The following is a 23,529-nucleotide window of genomic DNA, read 5'->3' on the forward strand; positions in this document are numbered from 1 at the left end:
TTCAGCTCAACCCCCCATCTTCCAGGGACAGGAGAAGAGCTGGAGATATTGAGTTAATAATCGATCATGCCTACATGAGAAAGCCTCCACAAAAATCCTTAAATGACAGTTTTGCATTGGTGAACACACTGAGAGGGTGACACTCCCCACTCTCAGAGACAGAAACTCCTTCACTCTGGGACCCTTCCAGACCTTGCCCTATGTATTTCTTCATCTATATCTTTCATCATATCCTGTAAAATAAACCTGTAAAATTAAGTAAATGTTTCCCCGAGTTTTGTGAGCCAAGCCAGCAAATTATCAAATGTCCCCAGAGACTGTGGGAACACTCAACTTTGTAGCTAAGTTGGTCAGAAGTGTGGATGCCCTGGAGACCCACTGCTTGTGACTGGTGTCTGAAGTGAGGGCAGTCTCTTGAGACTGAACCCTAAACCTGTGGAGTCTGATGCTAATTCCAGATAGTTAGTGTCAGAAATGAATTAAATTCTAGGACACGCAGTTGCTGTCTGCAGAGTTGGAAAATTGGTTAGCGTGGGAAAAAAAAAAACCCACACATTTGGTGTCAGAAGAATTGTAAGCAGAGAAGCCATTTTTTTTTACCCAGAGACCAACCCGTGGGAACTTTTCCTCAGAAAGGTTTTATTGGCAATTGCTACAATAGAAAACAGAAGGGGTAACAGAAATAACAACCCCAGGATTATGACAATGCTTTGAGAAATTTTATAAAAACCTTAAAGTTGCTGACTTCTAGCTTAGACATCAATCAACCCAAACCCTTCCTGGTCCCTTCCAGGCCTCCAACTAGCCCATAGTGTCAAAGTGGGTTCTTCTGGCTAACTCCTTCTTCCACCAGAACCTTCTATCAAGTGCTAAAGCTTCATCCAAGCTCCCACTCCACACCCCTCGCCCTGGGCCTCTAGGTTTCCAATCAGTCATTCATCCCATGGCCTTGCCCTGCAGGAAAGGCATGAAAGGAACCCCATTCATCTCTGAACACCAGACTGAAACCAAATAATCATCTGCCAAAGTGTAAAATGTAACTGTGCCTAGAAACCCAGACCACTAAAGCTGGAAGCACCTTAAGGAATTAAATCTACCTTTCCCACTTTGCAGATAGAAAATGGGGCCCCAGAAGAGGCTTTTAGACCTAAGACCAACGCAAGTTTCTGGACTCCTCCTAGTTGGATGTTCATTAAAATGGGTCACACCAGTCCCCCGCCTGTATATTTGTTAACATTGTCAGACCAAAACCAAATAAGGAAGAGGGAAACAGTCTTCAAACACAATGAAACTTTCCCTCAGGAGACTTAGTAGGGCCCTCAGGGGTCTGGGAAACCCCACATGAGGGACCCTCCAGCCTTCCTTTGTGCCTTGCTCCCTTCACCACAGTCCTGCCTCAGAGGCCTTCTCTCAGACCCTCCTGCACACCTGGTCCTTCCAGTCACCAAGTCCCAGCATGCTGCTCGTCTGCTGAAAGTCTCCCATCCCCCTCTCAAAAGGGTTGTGCATTTCAATATTTGCAACCTTATTAATATTATTAATATTTGAGGGCCCAAGTTTGGCATGTATACTAAGTGAGGGTCTATTTAGTAGAGACAGACTCTGAATGCTGTCTGACACTTAGATGCTAATCACAGAATGTCCCTAAATCCCATCCTCTGCCAGGCTTTCCCTGGGCACTCTACCCCACACACCACACACACCCAGATGCAAGTTCTCTTTCTTAGCATCAGTTCATCTCTTCCTTGCACCTACCTCATCTGTCATTATTCTGGATCTTTGCTTCCCAACTGTTCACTCTGCCTCCCCAGCTAGCCTGGGGGCTGCACAGGACAGAGACTGTGCCTGTCCTAGTCACTGTTGTGACTATCATAGCCCCTATTCCCATGGCTGGTGCATCGTGTGTGTTCACAGCAGATACAGGGGAATCTATGCATGGATAAGATGAAATCACAGAAGCAGGACACAGATTTTAAATACTTACAACTTTATTAGGAGCAGGCTGTCGTCCCTGCAGCAGCCAGCTCCCATGTATACACAGTATACACAGCCTAGCCAGTACCCAGGTCCTTCCATCCTTCTGCAGCACGTGGAATGCAAAAGAACCAAACACAAAGGGGGCTCTGTAAGTGACAGTGTCTAGTGCCTTTGGGAGCCAACTCCCGGGCTGGGAACAACCAAGCCCCCCAGCTCACCCAGCCCTCTACTCCAGCACAGCAAGGTTCACAAGGTTGGACTCCTCCAGTCAGTGCACACAAAGGGCAGAGGAGGCAGGGGGCTCCAGAGCCCAGATCCTTACTGGTCCACACCCCATGGAAGAAGTTTCTGGAGCCCACAGAATCTCCCTCCTCTTCCACAGACATGAGATACCACCTTAATTTTTTTTTTTTTATCCCATCACCAGAAACCTATACCTTGAGGCTTATCTCTGCTCAGCCTTGGAGAGCATGGTTGGATTAGCAAAATGGTCAAGGATAAGACAAACCTCCCAAGTTGTCTTGGTCATACTTATTTTAAAAAGAAAAAAAAAAGGAAAAAGAAAGACATCACAACAGCAAAAAGCACTGAGACCCAGCTTGTGTCAGGAACAAGATAGGTTGTCCCTCCTTGAAATAATTTGTAAAGCTGCTCTGCTAGGGGGCCAGTCACCCCCACTGATGGCAGCTCCCTTCCCTCCCACCCCATTCCCCTGCCCATTCTGCACAGCCCCTGTGCCACCACCTCCTCACCAAGGATGGGTGCACCAAGCACAGGGTGCAGTGCTATCGTCGGCTAGTGGGGGTCTACATCTGCCCTAGAGCCCTGGGTTCCCTTTGATGCTGCAGCCCCACAGTGTTCACCCACGCAGGGGGGAAGATTCCTCCTCGCTTCAGTCTTCAGAAGTGACTGCAGCCCTGCCTCAGAAATCCACATGCCCTCAGCCCCTCTGGGGGAGCGTTGTTCAAGGGCTCAGCCTGGGGTTAGGCTGGAATTTGGAAAACCATCCCAGAGGCTTGCCTGGATGGCTGGTTTGTGGGTTCTGGCTATTAGGGGATGCCAAATAAAAGGAATGAACCCCTTTCCCAGGGAAGATACTTGCTCTGATGTCACCTTGCTAAAGTCCAGTATATATTACGTGACTCAGAAGCAGAATCTCCCATGTACATGCTGGAGCAGCTGCACCTTCAAGAAATACCCTGCTTAACCAAAGACTGCTAACTCCAAAACATCTTCCCATGTGGAGCTATAGGAAACACCCTGGTATCTATATCCCCAACATGTTTCCAGGATAGACAGGAGTTCCCATTGTGGCTGCCAAGGGCTTCTGGGTCAGATTATTGATTCTTGGTGTCACCTGAAACTTGTCCCCAAGGCACTTGAGGAGAGAGATCCTGTCTTCATATTTGGAACACCAGTGGGTGGTTGGCTGGGCTATGCGGAGCAGGACACAATGCACCACACAATCATCTTTGTGTCTGGGCAGCTCAGTCTATAGGAGGACAACAGCCAGGTCTGCTGGAAGCACCAGGGTCACCACTGCCCCTGGGGAGGGACAAATGTTGGTTCCCAGAGAGCATAGCCTGAGGTAGCAAACAGTGAACCCCACTATCCAACTGCAATGTCATGTGATGTGCCCAAAGCCAGACCACATGTAGCTGGCCAGATGAAAACCAACCTGCAGGCATGTGGATGTTCAGCACCTAGCCCTCTGTGCATTTCCCACGCCCTTCTTAGTGGGGACAAGACCATGGCCACTCTGAAGGTTCTCTGAGGCAACACAGACCCTAGGTAGCAGCCCTATTTATACCTGCCTCTCTGGAGGAAGAAGCCATCTAAACTGGGGCCTCCTCCTCCCCATCCCAGGGTGTTGTGTGCCATAAGTTCAAGCCCAGCCACCAGTGATACAGAACCCCCTACATCACTCTTCAAACTCCGTGCTTTACCACAGAATCCATCATCCCTTGTATCTTATTTTAATGGTCAGATCCCTCTTGAAGAAGGCAGTAGGCTCCCTATTGGCTTCCTATATCTATATGCAGTGTGTCAGAGGGCATGTACTTGGAAGCCCTCCCACCAGCCTGATGTCATAGACAACACAGTGAGAAGAGGTGGGTGGCTCTTCAAGGAGGGCCAGGAGTAGAAAACCGATGAGAAAACTCCAGACTCCCCCTACACATATACCTCTTCCCAAACGGGGTGGCCCAGGCTCCAGTTATACCTAATCCCACTCTCCCACCAGTTTTTGCCCACCCCAGCCATTTTTTATTATTCAGTCCTTGTCAGTCAGAAAGAAAAGGTGGGCTGACAGCACCATAAAAACCTGCCTGTTCAGAAACGGCTTAGAGCCCCCCGGGGCCACCTGAGGGTGCCAAGCTGCTGGGCCATGGCTCTTCCAGCAGCCTGTGGCCTCCCTGACGGGGGCCAAGGTCCCTGAAGTTCTTCCTGGTAGGTGCCCATCCTCCAGGTCCCTTGGAAACCGGGCCCCGGCGCCTCTGCCCAGTGCCCGCACCTCTCAGCCTCTCCCAGAGACTGGGCCCTGGAGGAGCCCGGCGTGAGGTAGACTGTGCATTAGTCACTTGGCTTCCCCCACCGAGGCCAGGGAGGAAGAGGGGACCTCTCACCCCTGTCCCTGGTCCTTGTCCCTGGAAGTGGGTGACGTCATGGCATGGACCCCCAGCCACTGCCCTCTGCCCATGGCTCCAGCTGGTCAGAACAGTGGCAGCACCAATTGGGCAGAGAGTAAGAAGGAGAAAAAGACAGTCCTATTCAGCATGGCCTCAAGATGCAGAAGTCCAGCTCCTGGGGCTTCCGGCGCAGGTTGCACTGGTCCCGAGCCAGCAGCCGCCCTCCAGGGCCCAAACACTTGAGTGGACGCCTCTTAAATCCCCGGCCGCAGCTCTTGGAGCAAGGCGACCAGGCACCCAGCTCCCAGGTCGGACAGGGCTCCCCACAGGCTCTCGTTTCCACTGGCCGATAGGCTGCATCACAGGCAGACGCCACATGCAGCCCTGGGGGACCACGACAGTCGACCGCCCGCTTCTGCAGACCACTGCCACAGCTTGCAGAGCAAGGCCCCCAGCTGCCTGCCACCCAGCGTGCAGGGGGCCTGTCGCCCTGCTGCTCCACCTGATTGGAGAGGCTGAGGACACTGTTGTGGAGCACAGAGGGGCCCCGGGGGTCCTTGGGGTGAGAGGCCTTGTCTTCCCGAGGCTCCTTGGGCAGATAGAAGGAGTAGCGGACCCGGGGTGGCGTCATCTTGCCCACAGAGAGGACCTCCACGGTCAGGGGCTCCAGGATGGGCCGGGAGGCCTGCAGGCTCTCCACCGCGGTCCCTGTGCCACTATAGCGCAGTAGGCTGCCCTTCACCACCAGGTCCCGCTCCACGGCCGACACCACGAAGTGCCCATTGAGCAGGTACTTTCCCTGGCTATTCTTCAGGGCCAGGTAGTTGTCATCTCCAATCAGCCCCTTGTAGCCACGCTGGCGGATGTCGATACTCGAGGCACCCGCAGGGATGGCCACCACAAAATTGTAGCCATGCCTATGGTGAGAAAGGGGATCGTGCATTAGACACCTGCCTGGACATAATGCCCTCATCCCCCTCTAAAGTCATAGCTGATGCCCCTTTCACAACCCCTGCAGGAGGTCACCAAGATGTCAGCGACCGCTCAACCACAGCACGGGAGGTCAGGGGGCACACAAACTGGAAGGCAGTACCTCAGATTGTCACCACATCATCTAAAGCTGCGTACACTGGCTGTACCACCCTGTGGCCTTTTTTATTCAGGATATTTATACTGTGGTGAATTCTTTTATTTTAATTTTTTTTTCATATGTCTTTATTTTGAGAGAGAGAGAGAGCAGGGGAGGGGCAGAAAGAGAGAGAATCCCAAGCAGGCTCCAAACTGTCAGCACAAAGCCCAACATGGGGCTCAATCTCACAAACTATGAGAGCATGGCCTGAGCTGAGATCAAGAGTCGGATGCTTCCCCAACTGAGCCACCCAGACACCCCTACGTGGTGATGAATTCTAGAGCAGGAGTAAAGCACAGGTTTTGGAGCCAGACCCATCCCTATCACTGGCTTAGCTGTTGGCCTGGGATAAGTCACTTAGCTTGTCAGTTGCCTCATCTGTGAAATGGAGATCATAATCACACATACCTCATTAAAGCACATAAAGCCTATGGCATAGTGCCTGCCATCCAGTAAGCACTCAATATATACTAACTGTGAGAAGGAGGAGGAGGTGGAGGAGAAACAGAAGACAAGGCTTCAGTCCCTGAGCCCAAGGCTGGGGCTAGACGTAATGAGACACACTGGCCCTGGAGTTGGGCACCCAGATGAAGCCCTGGCTTGGACACCACCTCCTTGGTGGCTCAGACAAATCAGTCTCTCTGGGTTCCAGGGTCCTCACCCATACAGTGAGGGGGTCAAACTAGATGATATCTAAGGCTCCTTCCAGCTCCACTAGTCCATGAAAGGAGTGCCTGCCATTTAGCCAGTGAAGCAAGTCTGGGGGTGTTTACCTTTAATTCTCCACTTGGTCACCCCCTGCAGATCCCTGTGAACACCACCCACCTGCAGTGCCACCTGTTCCCAGAAAACTTGCCCACCTACAGGCCCAGCAGAGGGCACTGTGTCCAGAAGAGGCAGCTGAGGCTCCTGGACAGCCATCTAGGCCTTTCTATCAAAGCATCTGGCCTCCCAAGTTTTCAGAGCCAACCATAGCCTTGCTCAACTGAGACCTCAGGGACTCTGCTTGCTCCAGCTCCTTCCAGAACCTGGGGCAGGAGTTTCCAAAGGAGCACATTCCCCCTGAAAATAAAAGGGAACCTGCTGGACTTCAGAAAGCCAGGCTCTGGAGGTGGGAATAGAAGAGGCTTAGAGACATTTCTTCAGCTGACCCTGTACACATCTCCCAGGAAGAGGGAATCTATCAGTCCTAGCCACTCACTCTGCCGTTTATTGCCATTCTCACCTCAATCTTATCCCTGAGGCCAGGGCCTCAGGCTCCGGGAGATGGGCAAGCTGTCACATTTTGTCCCCAGGCATGTTTTGTGTTTTGTGATCATCATCATGAACATTTGGTGAGCATTTATTATGCACCAAGCACTACACTGAGCATTTTACTTAGAGTAACACCCTTAATCTTCACAATAGCACAATAGGAAATATATTCATGTTAGGCCCACTATACAAGTGAGGAAATCCAGAATTCCAGAGATGTTGTCACATGTTCAAGATCATCCAGAAAATGGGTAACTGAGATCTGAACACTGGCCAGTCTTACTCTAGAACTCTAGATAGACTCTAATGTTTCTCTGCCATCTCCCTAAATATCATCTTCTTTTCAGTGGTGGACTTCTCAAGCATTCATCTCTGTCAATTGCCTGGCTGACTGGCTGAATATCATACTCCCAGAAGAGTCTGAGTGGCCCCTACACCAAGGGCACAGCCCATTTACCCCAGTCTAACCCAAGTTTCCACCACCTGGGGACAGCTCCACTCATCCCTCCTACCCCTCCTCCAGGACCCAGAACTCACATGGGCTTGGTGAAGAGGCCTGTCACCTTCTTACAGCTCTTATTGTCGCCCCCACACACCCCACATTTGTCGAATTTCTTCTTGGAGCCCAGGTTCCCATCACAGCCAGCCTTGATGCACTTGCCTTGGACACAGACCGAGGTGGAGTCAGGAGTACATGGTGTACCATCCACCACCTGCAGTGCCCCCAGGAAAGGGAGAAAAGGAAAGAAGGGCAGTTCAGCCAGATGCATCCCAAAGACTTTGTCTCTGCTTTGGTCTCCTGCCCCATGCTCACTCACCTTGGGTGCCAACACATAGAAGTAGCCGGTGCCATTGGCTCGGCAGATGAGCTTGCACTTGTCCCGGGGAGAAACACCTGAGTACTTGGGCACCCATGCCACAGCAAGAGTGAGCCGGTTGGTGCTATGGTTGTAGCCATTGAAAGCCTCACACTGCTCCTCCCGGAAGCTCTTGCCGGAAGCTGAGGAGGGAGGAAGCACAGGCAGGAAGCTAAAGGGAAGAGTGATGGGGGAGAGAGAGCCCTCCTCCCCAGGGTGCTCAGTGCCTGTGGCCTTCAACACCTCTTACCCTCATCTGAGTTATCCTCATCCCTTTTCAAAGAACTAAAGCAGGCTAGGACCAAAGGATGCAGGTCACAGCCAATCACACAACCCCCAAGCAATAGGCCGCCTTCAATTCCCTCCATAACAGACACCCTAAACAGTTTGGGGCTACACAATCCTTCAGGAGTCTTCTGAAACTATTTTCAGAATGTTATGACATGAATAAAATAAATTAGATCAATGACAAATAATACTAATTATACTGATATACAACTATCAATATATATCAAAACATATTTGTGATATGTGTGCTCCTTGTTAGCCCAGTACATAACAAGATTCAATAGTGAGTCTAATAACCACCGTCATTTTCAAGTAGTGATGAGAAGAAATGGCATTCTGAGAAATGGCAATAGCTGAAATGTCATATGAACATATCCAAGATCTCTACTGGGGACAAAGTCGCGGGTAGTGCTACTAGCATTGCAGTTTGCTGTCTAATTAAAAGAAATAATAATTTTAGATAGAAAGATAAGTAAAAACTATACTAAACTACTAACTGAAGGGAATGATAAATTTTAAATTTAAAAAGGCTAGTAAAAATAGAGATGTAATTTTCTCCCCTCCAAGCTCATGGACCCTGGATAAAGAGTCCCTGCTTATGAGTGATGGGCTTGTGAGACTTAATTAACTAAGAGGACATCTAGTGTGTCACTCTCTTGGGCCACTTAGCCCCCCAGCCTAAGTAGGGGGAAGAAAACACCCCCGCCCAAGGGGAGTGGGGAAGAAATGATCCCAAGAGGAATCTGCTCCTCTGCACTTCCAGACTTTGTCCTAGGGGATAGAATCTTGACTGCTGTCAATCTGCAGCCATGAAGTATCCAGAGTGTGGAGGATGAGGGAGGGGTGACCTCCAGCCTCGATGTCCCCGGGCACAGGCCAACACTGCCCTCCCCTCCTCACCTGAGCTGGGGCAGGGCTCCAGGTTGCAGGATCGGTATTTCACCCTCACCCCCTCGCAGTATTTGCCCCCATTGGCAGGGGTGGGGTTGCTGCACTGCCTCCGGGCCAGCTGCACGCCCCCCCCGCAGGTGCGTGAGCAGGGGCCGTAGGGCTCCCATTTGGCCCAGGAACCGTCCACCTATGAGAAAGAGTCCGTCATACTCCTGCAGCAGCCAGATGCACACCGGGAGCCTGCAGAACAGCTACACGGGTACAGCCCCCACCATTCCATCCCGTCCCACTGGAACGAAGTCCACTGTGGATCATAAGGGGAAAATGACAAGCAAATGGTCAGGGTCCACACAGCGCCCACAGAACACTTCAACCTGGTCAGTAGCAAATGCCAACTGCACCCAGTTATAAATGAGGCCACTCAGAAGACAAGCGCCTTTGGGCTATGGAGTCAGATAGCCAAGTTCTGTCATCATCTCTGCCCTCACCACATGGGTGGTCTTGAGCAAGGGGTGAAACCTCCTTAAATTTAAGGTGCTTCATTAGCAAAAATGGGGCCAGTAATACTCAGGTGTGAGATCAGACAGATTTAAATGATACATCGTGTGTGAAAATTCCTAGCACTGTGTTTGCCACCGAGCAAGATGGGTTTCTCCTTACCTACTCTTAGTGTATTGACAAGAGTCTCTAAATCTAAGGCAGGGGCAGGCCCCCAGTCTTGCCAGAAAACCTTGTTGCCATAGATATTTGAATATTTTTATTTATAAATGATCCATAATCCAGACTCCTCTCCAAACCAGACTTAAGCAGATCTTAAGCTCAATCGGGCTGAAATTGAGAAAGTTTCACTGCAAGAGGTTCTAACATTTGTGCTCAGAGGAAATGAAGATAGGAGACTACAAAGCAATTCCAAAACTTTGTTTGGCTTCAGGGTGAACTATGCAGTGTTGTTTCATTTTTCAAGAGGGTGGAGAGGGGAGAGAAATGGTATAGTCTTCATTATTGTTTTTCTTAGGATGCCAGTAAAGCGAGTTTTCATCCCCTGAACACACATCAGTTGGGCAACAAAGGAAGCGGCCTAGTTGTACAAGCCTGGGATTAAAATGCTCTCATACATCATCCAAAGTGACTAACCCGCATGGAGCTAATCAGGAACTGGCTGCATGTAATCTAAATACTTTAACTTAGGCATACATGCAGCATAGTTATTCTATCTGCCCTTCTGTCCGATAGCTTTTGCTTCATTGAGTCAACATGTCTCTCATCCAGTGAAAGAATTACTTGCTGTTAGCCCCGCCTCCTCCTGCAACTAGCACCCCACCTCCTCCTGGCTTTTCACTTCCTAAGAGTCTCTACATTCGCTCCTTCCACCTCCTCCCTCCTTGGTGCCTTGTAATATGGGTTTTGTCCCCATCACACCTGGGAAGCTGCTCTCTCAAAGGCCTGACATGACCACTAATAAACTGAAGAGCTGTGTATACACCTCATTTTCTCCAGCTTTCCTTCAGTACTTAACACTGTCTCTGCAGCTTCTGAGATGATGCTGTTGTGTCGTTGTTGTTTTTAAATTTGCATCACTTTTTCCACCCTATTCCTACAGAAAACATTCATCTCACAGGAAACACTCCTGCCATGTGCCATTCATTCACCAAATACCTATTGAGTTCTTACTCCATGTCAACGCTGTGTGCATCAAATCCCTGCCCTGAAAATGACTGCATCCCAGCAGGGGAAGATAGACAATAAAAATAGGCCTGGGCATATAGTGTCAGAAGCGGTTAAATGCAGGCACTGGGGAGAGAGCGGTAGAGAGGGCCTTGGTGAGGTGGGCTGCTCTCCATTACAGGGGGTCATGGAGACTTCACTGCAGAGGTGACGGTGGTGCAGATGCCTGAAGGAAGTACAGGAGGGAGTTGTGCAGATAGGAGGGAAAGAGCATTCTAGGCAGAGGGAGCAATGCAAAGACCCTAAGGAGGGATGGGCCTGGAGTGCTCCAGCATCACATGAGCAAGAGAAACAGGAGGTGAAGGCAGAGAGAGGACTCACTTGTCCAGAGCACACGGAGTAAAGTCCCTGAAGGGTTCTGAGGATGTGGCATGACCTGACTTACATTTTAAAGGATCCCTCTGGCCGCTATGTTGGGAACAGTCTGTGACGTGTAAGACCAGCAGCAAGGAGATCAGCTAGGGTGCCAAGAGCAAGAATCCAAGGGGGAGTTGACAGTAGCTTAGCACAGGGTGGAAGCAGATAAGGTGGGAAAAATAGTTCAATTCTGCATCTGTTTTGAAGATAGAATCAACAGGAATTGCTGAAATAGTAGATGGGCGGGTGTGAGAGAACAGAGGGTTGGCATAAGCAACGGGAAGATGGAGTTGCCAAAGCAAGTTCAGGACAGATGATCAGGAGCTTGGTTTTACAGATGTTATGTTTAGGATGCTTATCTGAATGGAGAAATCAAGATTCAGCGAGGCATGTGAGTCTGTAGTTCAGGACAGAGGTCTGAGCTGGAGATACACATCTGGGAGTCTTCAATGTATCAGTGTAAATGGTACTTAAAGCCATTGGCCTAAATGAATCACCTAAGAAGTCAGTGTGGATAGTGAGGAGAGCTAAGGACTGAAAGCTGGAATGCCCAACACGGAAAAACAAGAATATGAGGAAGAGCCAGTGAAGGGGACCAGAAGGGGCAGCCAGTAGGGAGAAGGGAAACCAAGACACTAGCCTGTGTTCCCAGGGGAGAGAGTAATCAGCTGTGTCAAATGTTGCTAACAGGTCAGACAATATGAGGCTGGTAATCGATCACTGCCTTAAGCAGTGTAGAGGCCATTTGGCGACCTTAGTTAGAGTTATTTTTAGAGGAATAGTGGGACTGAAAGCCAGATTGGAATGGACTCCAGAGAAAAATGGCAAGACAGGAACTGGAGAGAGAAATTTCATACCACTCTTTCCAGGAACTTTGTGGTAAAGGGAGTCAGAGAGATAGATTTTGATTTACGGAGAGGAAGTAGGATCAGGAGAAGTTTTATTTAAGATGGGAGGAATTATAGCAAGTTTGTATCCTGATAGAAATAATTCAACTCAAGAGAGGAGAAATCTGACACTGCAGGAGAGAGACAGAAGAATTTATGGAGCATTTTCCTTGAATAGAGGGGATACTATCCTAAGCGCAAAGCACTGCACCGCCAGGCCCCATATGAGAATGTGGGCAGCTCATCCATAGCAAAGGAGGAAAGGTAGAGATTACAAGCACAGAAGCAGGACAGACAGCGGATGTGGTGGTGGGAGTTGGTGGAAGTTCTCTTCTGATTACTTGATTGCTTGTTTTTTTATTAATGAGATGGGAAGAAAGGCCACTGGCAAAAGTGGAAATGAAGAGAAAGGGTTGGTAATGGCAGAGAGAGGCGAAGGTGTGACATAATCGTGTAGGATGTTGGGAGGGTGAATGCAGTAAAGGAAATAAAATACCATATGACTCCTGAGCAGTATTGCAGGCCCCCCTAAGTTGTCAGGCCATTAGTTTAAGCTGAACCCACTGAGCATGGTTCCATGTCTTTCTCCAGCCGCACTCACCTCCACCTGCACAGTTGAGTGACAGTTGGATTCCACCAGGACAGTGGTTTATCCTAGCGAGTACGACAGAGAGAGGCAGGGGCATGGGAGCCACGAGTGTACATGAAGGAGTGATTTTAACAATGGACCACGGAATTGCAGCTCAAGAAGGAGATTGGTGAGGGCACAGGAAGAGCAGGTGGGACTGAAGAATTGCTGGAGTCCAAAACTAGAGGGCTGGACAACAGGGCCTTGGTAGTCAGAGTGTGATTCTTGCAAATGAGATCCCAGGGCAGCACTGGGGCTGTGTGATCAGTAAGATAAGCTTTGTGCTTTGACCTTGGCTGATTAGGGCAGTGTCCTTTGTGAAGGGCCAGGGTGGTGAAGGGAATGTCCAGAAAAGAGACTGAGGATATGGTGGATGTTGCTGTTGATGGACTGAGAATTCCAGAAAGCATGTGGAAAAACTGTCTTCTCAGATCATTTCCTATATCCAGTATCCTCTTGGGCAACATCTTTATCCTCCAGACTCCTCTTCCCAAGAGAAGGAGCTGGCCATGGCTGGACTGTCCTCGGGACCTTCTGGTGGTCAAGGCAACCCCAGACTAGCCCCAAACCACACCCCCAAAGCTGTTTCCTGTATAGCTCTGGCCTGTCCACCCCTCCAGCTTGCCCCACCTCCCTGACTTTGCTCCATCTCTGCCTGTTGAGACCCTACTCATTCCTCAAGTCCCTCTCCAAATCCGACCTCCTTGCCAAAGTTTTTTCAGACCCCCCCCCCCAATCATCATTAATCTCTCATTCCTTATTCCCCCATGACACGTTTCCACACTTCTATCTTAACACTGAATACATGCCTCTCTGGGTCTTGGATTACAGTGACATTTCTAGCTTCCCCACTAGACTGTGAGCCCACTGAGACACAACCCATGTTTTATTTCTTTCACTGACCACCACACAGTACCTCACATAGTTCTCTGAATACAGTGGGATGATGTCTAATAAATGGCCAAAGGCTTAATTAAATATATGTTCCCAAAACATAGAACAATATTTTACATAATTGTGTACCAAACCCAGCGCAGGGCAACTGATAATGTGCTGGCAAATGCTTTTGTATTATATTGCCCCCCTGAACATAAAACCCCAAGGCAAGGCCCTCTGCATCCAAGACAAGGATGGGGAAGGGACCATCATCTCCAGGATCCAGAAAGAGGATGGACTGCTTATTCCTGTCCGACAAAGTCCCAATCCCTTTGTGACCTCACCCCCCGACCAGAAGAATATAAAGTTTTTATTATATTCAGAGAATATGTGGGGTTTAAAATTTGTTCTTATTCAACTGTTATTCTTTTTACCATGAAAAAAATAACTTGCTCAGTTATGTCTTAGCTTCAAAAAACAATCACGACAGAAACTTGGTTTGGAATGTAGCAAATTACTGAAGCTTGCCCAAACGTCTGTTTCCTTTCAGTTCTGAGCCTGGTTCACCTCTGGCCCAGAGTTCCCTGGAAACAGAACACACTCAGAAATAGATGATAGGGGCACCTGGGTGGCTCAGTCAGTTGAGTGTCTGACTTTGGCTCAGGTCATGATCTTGCAGTTCACAGGTTCGAGCCCTGCGTTGGGCTCTGTGCTGACAGCCCAGAGCCTGGAGCCTGCTTCAGATTCTGTGTTTCCCTCTCTTTCTGCCCCTCTCCCACCCACAGTCTGTCTGTCTGTCTCTCTCTCTCCCTCTCCCTCTCTCTCTCCCAAAAATAAAATAAACATTAAAAAGTTTAAATAAAGAATTTAGAGTGAGTGCTCAATAAATTTAGTCATCATTATCATAAGAAAAAGAAATAGCTGATAAGGGGAGGCTGGAAGAAGCCAACAAGTGAGGAATGCCAAATATCTAGTGATTGGCTTTGGGTTCAGTGCTCACTCCTCCCCAGGTAGGATAAGGCACAGAACTCAGGGCTGGGCCCCCTTATTCCACATGAAAGACTTTCCTCACATGTCTAAGGCCTCACCAAGTTCTCTGACCTACCATATCTCTTGCCTCCAGGCTTAGAGTCAAGAAAGGGATAGGACCACAGACAGGTAAATGGAGGCACAGTGCAGCAATGTGACACAACTATGGCTACACAGCAAACCTGTTCCCACTGGAGGCCTCCGAGTCCACCCCCTGCCTCCCGCTCAGCTCCAGCACACTCACCCTATACTTATGGAGGTTGTGTCTCTCCACACAGGTCCCCTTGAGACAGAACTTGCCCTCGCCACAGCTGGTGCCATCTGCCCAGGGAAAGTGGCGGGTCTGGCACACCATCTGCCCCTTCGCCTTGCCAGTGCACCACAGTTTGGTGCAGTACTGCATGTAGGGACAGGGCTTCGAGCCCACACCAAAGGCAAGCTCACACTGCTGGCTCAGGCTGTAGCTGGCACCCGGTAGGTCCTCAGGCAGGGAGATGGGCTTGCTGGGTTGATCCAGGAGGCAGTCACCTACAGGGAGCCAAGGACATTCATCAAAGATGAGTTGAGAAAGGTGAGCTCAGCTAGCCGTGAGTCTGAATGATAGGGAGACATTGAAGCAAGAGCCAGTGGAATGGACTCCCTTGAGAGCCCAACTCTTTGGGCTCATGCACACCTTAGGTAACAGAGGACAGGTGCAGAGAGGTAGTGAGCAGTCACTCCAGTGACAACCCCGAAGTCCCTCCTCTGTCACTCTGGCTTACCATGCCCACTGTCCAGGAAGTCGGTGACGATGGCAGCACTGCAGGCTGACCAGGGGTTGGCACGGTCAATCTGGATGAGTGTTGGGGACATCATGTGGTTGGCTCGGAGTTTCCCAAACACCTCCTCACACACTTTCACATTGTCATGGGGCATGTTGAACACGTGGCCTGTGGGGCGAGGCAAGAGGACTCAGAGGGCAGAAGGATGTGGGCTATGCAGTTTTAAAGCAGCAGGGCGGAGGGGAGGGGAGGGCAGTTCAGCTGAGGAAGCTAGAGAGCCCATGTCAGCAATTTTCAGGCTGGTCATTTCTACCTAGTGATAGACTGACTGCTTTGCAAATGTTAAGATGGTGTTCTTGTGTTCTCTGTCCTGTCCATCAGGCTATGGGCTCAATGAGAGCAGCAGTGTTATCTAATATATTCTCCCCTTCATGCTTAATTGATGAGATACTCTGACTGCTGAGTCAGACAATATTGCTGGCCAACTGGGCTGTGGCAATCAGAAAAAATAAAACCAAGCAATTGCTAAGGCAGACTCTGACCCTAAGAAAGGATCCCTAAAGCTTCAGGACATGAGGAAGCAAAGACAGATGTCTACCCCCTGACTAAAGCACCCAGGGCAAACCCAGAAGGACCCCAGAGGGGAGCTCTCCTCCCTGTACCCAAGAGTACCCTCCAACCTTACCCAGCTCATGGGCAGTGGTGAAGGCTGATGGAAGCCCATCATCCTCGATCACAGAACAACTTCTCTTGGGGTCGCACATAGTGCCCACATCAGCCATGCCCAGCGTGTCACAGGTGGTGGCCCCACACAGGTCCTGCCAGGGTGGGGGAGAAGCAAGAAGCCAGGCAGAAATTAGGATGGGGTACAGAAGGAGCCTGGAGGAAAGAAAGGCATCCTATGGAATGCTCAGCTCATCCCAACTCCCAGTCTAACGAAGTCCAGCACCTTCCTAGCCAGGTCCTTTCTCTCAGGGTGTTGCAGGGCTACACATAGAATCAACCCAGACTGAGGGAGGAAGCATCAGGAAGAAAGCCCTATGGCTCACTGAGAAAACTGTGCCCAAATCCTACTCATAGAGATCCTGTGGGAGGAAATTAGGAGGTACAAAATTAAACTACAAGGTCATTGCTTTATATAGAGACAGACTTCCAAACCAGAAAATGGCGACTCCTACAGCTGGGTGAGGTTCCAGTCATGGATAACTGAGGCAGGTGGGAGTGGAAGGCAAGTGTGTTCCTCATCCAGAGTCAGCTCTGAGCAGTCTCGGTCCTTGCAGAGTGACTGGACAACCGTGAATTAAGCTCAGATTCTCAGCCAAAGTGTCATGGGCCAAGGACCCGCCCAAGCCAGAGATTTGGCTTCCTTGAATTGGGAGGAGGCAGAATGAGGCAGATACAGTCTCCTATCCAGACATAGCTCAACTGGCTACAGAAGTTCAAGGGGACCACTGGTTCAGCGGCTGCTAGGAACAAAAAATAAATGAACTGCCACCTAAGACAGTCCCTCTTTTTTGTACTGAAACCTGCATCAGAAACTAGGACTTCCTGCAACAACCCTGAGCACTTCTGGGGATGGATATCTTAATAAACTTATTGAGCCATCAATGCACCTACATATCTTAAGAGCCCAGGAGTTGGAAACAGGACAAGATACTTAATCACAATAGAGAAGACACTGTTGAATCAGTGATACCGGTATTCTCTCCATTACATCCTTGTCTTCATTCACAGTTTACAAGAAACTATTACATGTATCATCTCATTTTAATCCTCCAGAGAGTGTTAGGAGGCAGATACATCATTATACCTATTTGTCAAAGGTGAAAACTGAGGCCCATGCTCACAGTTAATCACGGCGATGATTTATTAAATGCTGACATTGTGTGTGTACTTAACGTGCATGACCTTACTTGATCCTCACAACATCCCACTGGAAGAATGACTACTATTATCACCTTCCACAGACAAGGAAGCTGACGCTCAGAGAGGCCCAGGTCACAGAGCGGAAATGTGCACTGGGGTCTGTACGACTGGGTACCAGCATTCTTTGCACCATGTCACAGCTGATTGGTCACCAGCTCCTAAGTGAATTCCCAGGAGAAAGAGTGGTGTGTGTTCCCTGTGGTAGCCAAGGCATTCACATAAACACACCCAGAACTGTTCTCAATCTTATTTCTCTTTAGGGCTGTGTGCACATGCGTGTGCATGCACATGCTGACGGTGGGGAACAGCTGGGCAGCAGAGTTAGTGGGGCCAGGAGGCATAGGAGGAAAAGTGGTCATAGTACAGAAAATCAGCAAAATTTAATCCAGAGCATTCCAAAGTTTACCACCTGAGCAGTCAAACTTGGCTTCCCACGGTCAGGTGATAGTCACACCTCCTAATGAGCGTTAACTCTGGCCAAAGAACTGGGAGGGTGATCAGACTCCAGAATACACAGGTCAACCATGAGCGGTGGACACCTGGCCTTGATCTGCTGTCCTGGGCTCACATGTGGCATGTCTGCCATTTCTGGGAACCCTTCAGGGTGAACCTCAAACTCCCTCTCTTCCAAGTACTCTTCCCTTTCCAAAGGCTTACTCTTCCAGAAAGTTCTCCTTCCTTCAGAGTTCTGAGACCTAGAGGAGAACTGCTATCAAAACCTGGGAGGGGAAGTTCACCTGACAAGCAGTTTAAGGAACACAACTGCTGAGGAACAGGGTGGGGTCACACGGATCAGCTTGGGAACAGAGGGAGAAGAAGGCAGGGGACAAAGAAGGAAAGAACAGAGGTTTGCACAGAGGCATGGAAGGGGGAGGGGGCTGGGCCCATTCATCCCTAGACACTATAGTACAGCCTCCCCACTAAGGCAGGGGTCTCTGAAAATTCTCGTCTAGTGGTCACAGCCCATAGGGAGAGCCTGTAGGACAAACATGACACCATCCTGGGGCCACCATGCACACTCACTGCAGGCTTTGTGTAAGAGAAAAGGCATGGGAACAAGGATGGAAAAGCCTAGACTCTGGCCCTGACCCCACCGCTAAGTAGATGTGTGTTTTGGGGCAGGTCACTTCTCTCCTCAGGCCTCAGTCTCCTCTGCTCCTTCCCTGATCCCAGGGTGCTCAGCCCCTTCTGGCCCTGTAGGTTATGAAAGGAACACACACAATGATAGACTTCTAGAATGGAAAGAACCCTAAGGATGATCTTGTCTACTAATCCGTGAAACGAACTCCCAGAAAAGTGAAGGTCACCCATGTGGACATTCAGAATCCCATCTGCTGCTCTGCTCAGCAGAAATGGTGAGACCAGACTGACAGCTCAGACTGGGGTCTAAGCAGCCACTGGAGCTCCACTGCCCAGCAGCCCGCCTCTGCCGCTGGAAGGTCCTTAAAGCCAAAAAAAGGCCTCCATTCTTCTCTGGGAGGGTGGATTCTCTCTGGAGCATAGACATGCAGCTGCAGACCCTTCCTGGCCAGGAGCAACCTGTTCTTTCCATCAAGAAATCCCGGTTTCCCTGGATCAAACAAGAGGAACAAGGAAGGAGCCGACAGATTTCCTGAGGGTCAGGGTGTAGCTGAGAGCAGCAGGCTTGCAGTAACCAGTGTCTTCATTGTGGGAAGATGCAGCTGTTTGGGGTCAGGGGCTCTGCCTGGCCCTCTTCCCCCAGCCAGGGACTCAAATGAAGAATTGCTGGATCTTAGTTCTTTGAACGCCTACAGGCGGGTGTGCAGGGCTCAGTAGTGCCTCATTTGTGGCACTGAATGTCTCCACCCTTCTGGAATGAACTCAGATGCACTCAAATTGCCTTAACCTCTTCAGCTCAGGCCCTTGTCTCCAGAAATAGAAACTGTTCTGGTTCCTTCTGCCTGGAGGGTGGAGGCACTTCCCACCCAGCCCCTACCTGCCTCACTATTTCTGGTAATTTGCCATTTCTCCTTGAAGCTACAGCTGCTGTTCCAGATGACCCAAGAATCATCTTGGCCAAGACCCTGGTCTTCCCAGGTTATTGTTTTCTCACTGCACCTTTTCATAAAATAATTTAGGATTGGAGAGCCATGACTTGAAAGCAAGCACCTTGCAGTGGCCCAATCCACATTTACCATGCCCACTCCCTCCACGCCTCACCACAACTCCTCGTGGCCCTCCTTCCCACCTCCTCTCATTTCCCCAGCCACATACTGAGATGCTCATATTTTCCAGCAGTATGGGGTGGAGGACCCACAAAAATCAAGCACATTAACTTTTTTTTCAATGCAGCAGAAGATATGTGTTCTCATGCAGCCAACTTCCTACTCATTATGAACTCATAAGCATGTGGGCCAGTGCTTATATTCATGGCCACACTGCAGCTTCCAAGTATTGTACTCACACAACTTGGGAGTCAACCTCTCACTCTGTAGATGAGGAAACTGAAGCTCCATGAACTCACCCAAAGCCATACAGCTATTAACTAAAGAATGAGCTACTGAACCCTTTTGACACCAAGGCCAGCAGGGGTCTTTGGTCTGAACCACAGCACGCTAGTTAGGATAGCATAAGTACTGTTGAAAACCACCCTGCGCTTGTATTAATATTGTGCCTTTAACTTGTTTCCCATCTGAATCTCTGGCGTGCATCTCTGTATTTCCTCATCCAACCCCAAATCTACCTCTGTTTGTAATCCCTAAGCATGGGAGGGCCTTGCTTTGCTAGAAGTAGGGGAAAAAAATAGCAATTCTGGGTGTCTGGGCAATGGGACTAGGGATGCCTGGTGAAGAAGAGAACCCACTCTGGAAACATCTATCAGCAGAGTGGGTTTCGCTAGAATATTAATTCCTCAAGATGTACAAAATGGTGTTACAGTGGGAGACCAAGGTAACTAAGACAAGAATAAGAGAAATCCAAAGCATGCAGGAAGACCAAGCTTTCTCTGGAAATCATCAGTTCAAGAGAGGATACATATCGAATACAATGTTAATAGCTAACACTGAGCTGCTACCAGGTGCCAGACACTGTTCTAAGAGCTTTCCTGTATTAGTTCTTGAATCTGTACAACAGCTTTATGAGGGAGATGCCATTGTCAGGCCCCATTTTACATATGAGGCTCAGAGAAGGTAAGTTACTAGCCCAGGATCAGTGAGCCCAAGGTCAGACAGGAAGGGAGGGGCAGAGTGAAGACTGAAATCCAGAAGTGCCGCCTGAGAGCTGAATGCTTCCCTCACATCAGTACTGCTTCCAGAGATGAAGGGGCTGGGGAATCTCAAGATGGCAAGACTTTCCAGCCCATACCCTCAGCCCCCAAAGCACAGGTTGGCCACTGAAGAGGGAGAGGCCTGGGAGAGGCCCGGGGAGAGGGGAATGACAGGATTGACTGCCAAGAGTGCTATTAGAGCAGCGCCTGCACCCCTTTCCTGGTTGAGCAAGCTCCTGGCTCCTTGCCCCACACCTGCACTGACACACTGACCCCGTCCCTCCTGTGCACCCTGTCTGCTGGCTCCCTGCTGGGGCCTCTCCTTTCTCCAGGGCAAAAGCTGATGGCAAAGAGCCAACACGAAATGCCAGAAGAACCTGACCCCTCCCAACCCTGCAGCCTGACAGCTGAAAACGCTGAGTTAATGATCCCCAGGAAGGCAGGTGAGCTACCTAAGCACCCAGAGCTACACACACTCCTTTCACTAGTATCAGTGCCTTCCTCCCATGAATACATAATGAACAACGGCAGCATGCACGGCCCACTGGAGGGGCTACAAAGACACAAAAAAGTCTTTTTTTTTTTTAGATTCATTTATTTATTTTTTAGATTCATTTATTATTTTTTAAAATAATTCTCCATCCCTTCCCCTGGGGTCTGCTAAGTTTCTCAAATTCCACATATGAATGAAAACATAAGATATCTTTTTCTTTTTTTAATTTTTTAATGTTTACTTATTTTTGAGAGAGAGAGACAGAGACAGAGAATGAGGAGGACACAGAGAGGGATATACAGAATCTGAAGCAGGCCCCAGGCTCCGAGCTGTTAGCACAGAGCCCAATGTGGGCTTGAACTCACAAACTGAAGATCATGGTTTGAGCTGAAGTCAGCTGCTTAACCGACTGAGCCACCCAGGCACCCCCAATATCTGTCTTTTTCTGACTGACTTATTTCACTTAGCATAATACCCTCCAGTTCCATCCATGTCTATTGCAAATGGTGAGATTTCATTCTTTTTCATCACTGAGTAGTATTCCATTGTGTATATATACCACATCTTCTTTATCCATTCATCAGGTGATGGACATTTGGGCTCTTTCCATAATTTGGCTATTGTTGATAGTGCTGCTATAAACATTGGGGTTCACGTGCCCCTACAAATCAGCACTCCTTGCTTAAAGGAGTTTACAAGTCAGTGGGAATGTACTGAGTCCATAATTTTCACACAAAAACAGACATGTATTAAGTGTACTTACAAGTACAATGAGACAGAATGCTTTAAAACAGGGCCATCCCAAGTGTAAGTTCTGGCAAAGGATCTGTAGATAATTATTCAACAACAACAAACATACTGACAGACCACAAAGGTAGTGATAACAACAGGTGCCTATTCTGGAAAACCCAGTAACTTATCCTTGATAATGCCTTTAAGTTCAGTACCATTGTCATCATCATTATCCTTCTATGGATAAGGAAAGTGGAGTCCAGGTGGCTGATTCGTTCAATGACCATTGCTAAAAGTCAAGTGGCAGGACTGAAACTCAACTCTGCCTGACTCCATGTTCTTTCCATTGTGCCACACAGCCAAGACCAGGCATCAAGGCAAAGTGTGGGTAAGCACCATGAGTGGCACAAACATCTACCAAGAAGTTCAAAGACAGGATGAGAGCAAGACCAAAGGAGGGAGAAAACCTCATTTGCCTTCCTGTCTAAACCAGCGTTCAATAAAAAGAAAGAAGAAGATTCTGGTGCACATTCCTCCTGATGTTTATAGCAGCATTATCTACAAAAGCCAGATTATGGAAACAGCCCAAGTGCCCATCAACTGATGAATGGATAAAGAGGATGTGGTATATACATACAATGGAATATTACTCAGCCATCAAAAGGAATGAAATCTTGCCATTTATGACATGGTTGGAGCTAGAGAATATTATGCTAAGTGAAATAAGTCAGAAAAAGACAAATACCATATCATTTCACTCATATGTGGAATTTAAGAAACAAAACAAACAATCAAAAAGAGAGACACAAACCAAGAAACAGACTCTTAACTATAGAGAAAAAATAGATGGTTACCAGAGGGGAGATGTGTGGGGGGATGGGTTAAATAGGTGATGGTGATTAATGAGTGCACTCATGATGAGCACCAGGGGTTGTATGAAGTGCTGAATCACTAACTCATATACATGAAATTAATATTACACTCTATGTGAACAAACTGGAATTTAAATTTAAAAAAAAAGATTCTGGTGCACACTCCTTCCTCCAAACTTCCTCCCCCATCCTCCATTATTAATATAGGCTTCCTTATTTGGTATAAGTAAAAGAAGGAGGGAGAAGAACAATCACCTTCCAAGTCTGGGAGCAACCATATTCCACTCCTTCCTCTCCTATTCCCCTTCCTCCCTCCTCCCTCCTCCCTCCCAGAAGTAGTGTTCAGTTTCCATTCAGTGATAAAGATTTACAAACTCTTAAATACCAAAGCTACAGGTACCCCTCTTTGCTAATATCTTCCAAGGTCCAACTTCCAAAAGATTCTGACAAAACTATAACTCTCTTTATTGTATTAGGAGATATGTGTAAAATACATGTTATCATTTTATTACTTTTTTTTTAATGTTTTTTAACGTTTATTTATTTTTGAGACAGAGAGAGACGGAGCATGAACGGGGGAGGGTCAGAGAGAGAGGGAGACACAGAATCTGAAACAGGCTCCAGGCTCTGAGCCATCAGCACAGAGCCTGACGCAGGGCTTGAACTCACGAACCGCGAGATCATGACCTGAGCCGAAGTCGGACGCTTAACTGACTGAGCCACCCAGGCGCCCCTTATTACCTTTTTTTAATTGAACGCTAAATTTCACAGTCATATGGCAAGTCATTTATTATAGAAAGAACTAGCCTCTATCTCAACTGAGCCTCCAGAGTGCTGTTCCTCTCTACACAGTATAGAATACACGCATGTGCCCCCATAAAACATAGTACTACTCAAGGCCAAAACAAGGTAAGCACCAAGCTGGGGACTAAGAGGCAGAAAGGTGAGGACATGAATGAAGGAAACAGAAGAGAAGAGAACAATGGCAAGCAGC

The 23,529-nt window shown here is 48.7% G+C and overlaps 1 protein-coding gene across 1 annotated transcript in view; it reads right to left on the reverse strand.

The window, feature by feature from the left end:
* Nucleotides 1-619: 619 nt before the first annotated feature.
* Nucleotides 620-23,529, reverse strand: part of ADAMTS15 (ADAM metallopeptidase with thrombospondin type 1 motif 15) — a 28,716-nt gene continuing 5,806 nt past the window's right edge. The window contains exons 2-8 of the mRNA XM_019421427.2: nt 15,972-16,104; nt 15,287-15,454; nt 14,770-15,053; nt 9,033-9,210; nt 7,806-7,987; nt 7,525-7,700; nt 620-5,521 (exon numbers count right to left, since the gene is read on the reverse strand). Of these exons, the coding sequence (XP_019276972.1) occupies nt 4,747-5,521; nt 7,525-7,700; nt 7,806-7,987; nt 9,033-9,210; nt 14,770-15,053; nt 15,287-15,454; nt 15,972-16,104 (1,896 nt within the window). The 3' untranslated portion in view covers nt 620-4,746. The remainder of the gene's footprint in view (nt 5,522-7,524; nt 7,701-7,805; nt 7,988-9,032; nt 9,211-14,769; nt 15,054-15,286; nt 15,455-15,971; nt 16,105-23,529) is intronic.

This window comes from Panthera pardus, unplaced genomic scaffold (assembly GCF_024362965.1).
Source record: "Panthera pardus isolate Hobbes unplaced genomic scaffold, ASM2436296v1 HiC_scaffold_12, whole genome shotgun sequence".
Classification (NCBI taxonomy): Eukaryota; Metazoa; Chordata; class Mammalia; order Carnivora; family Felidae; genus Panthera; species Panthera pardus.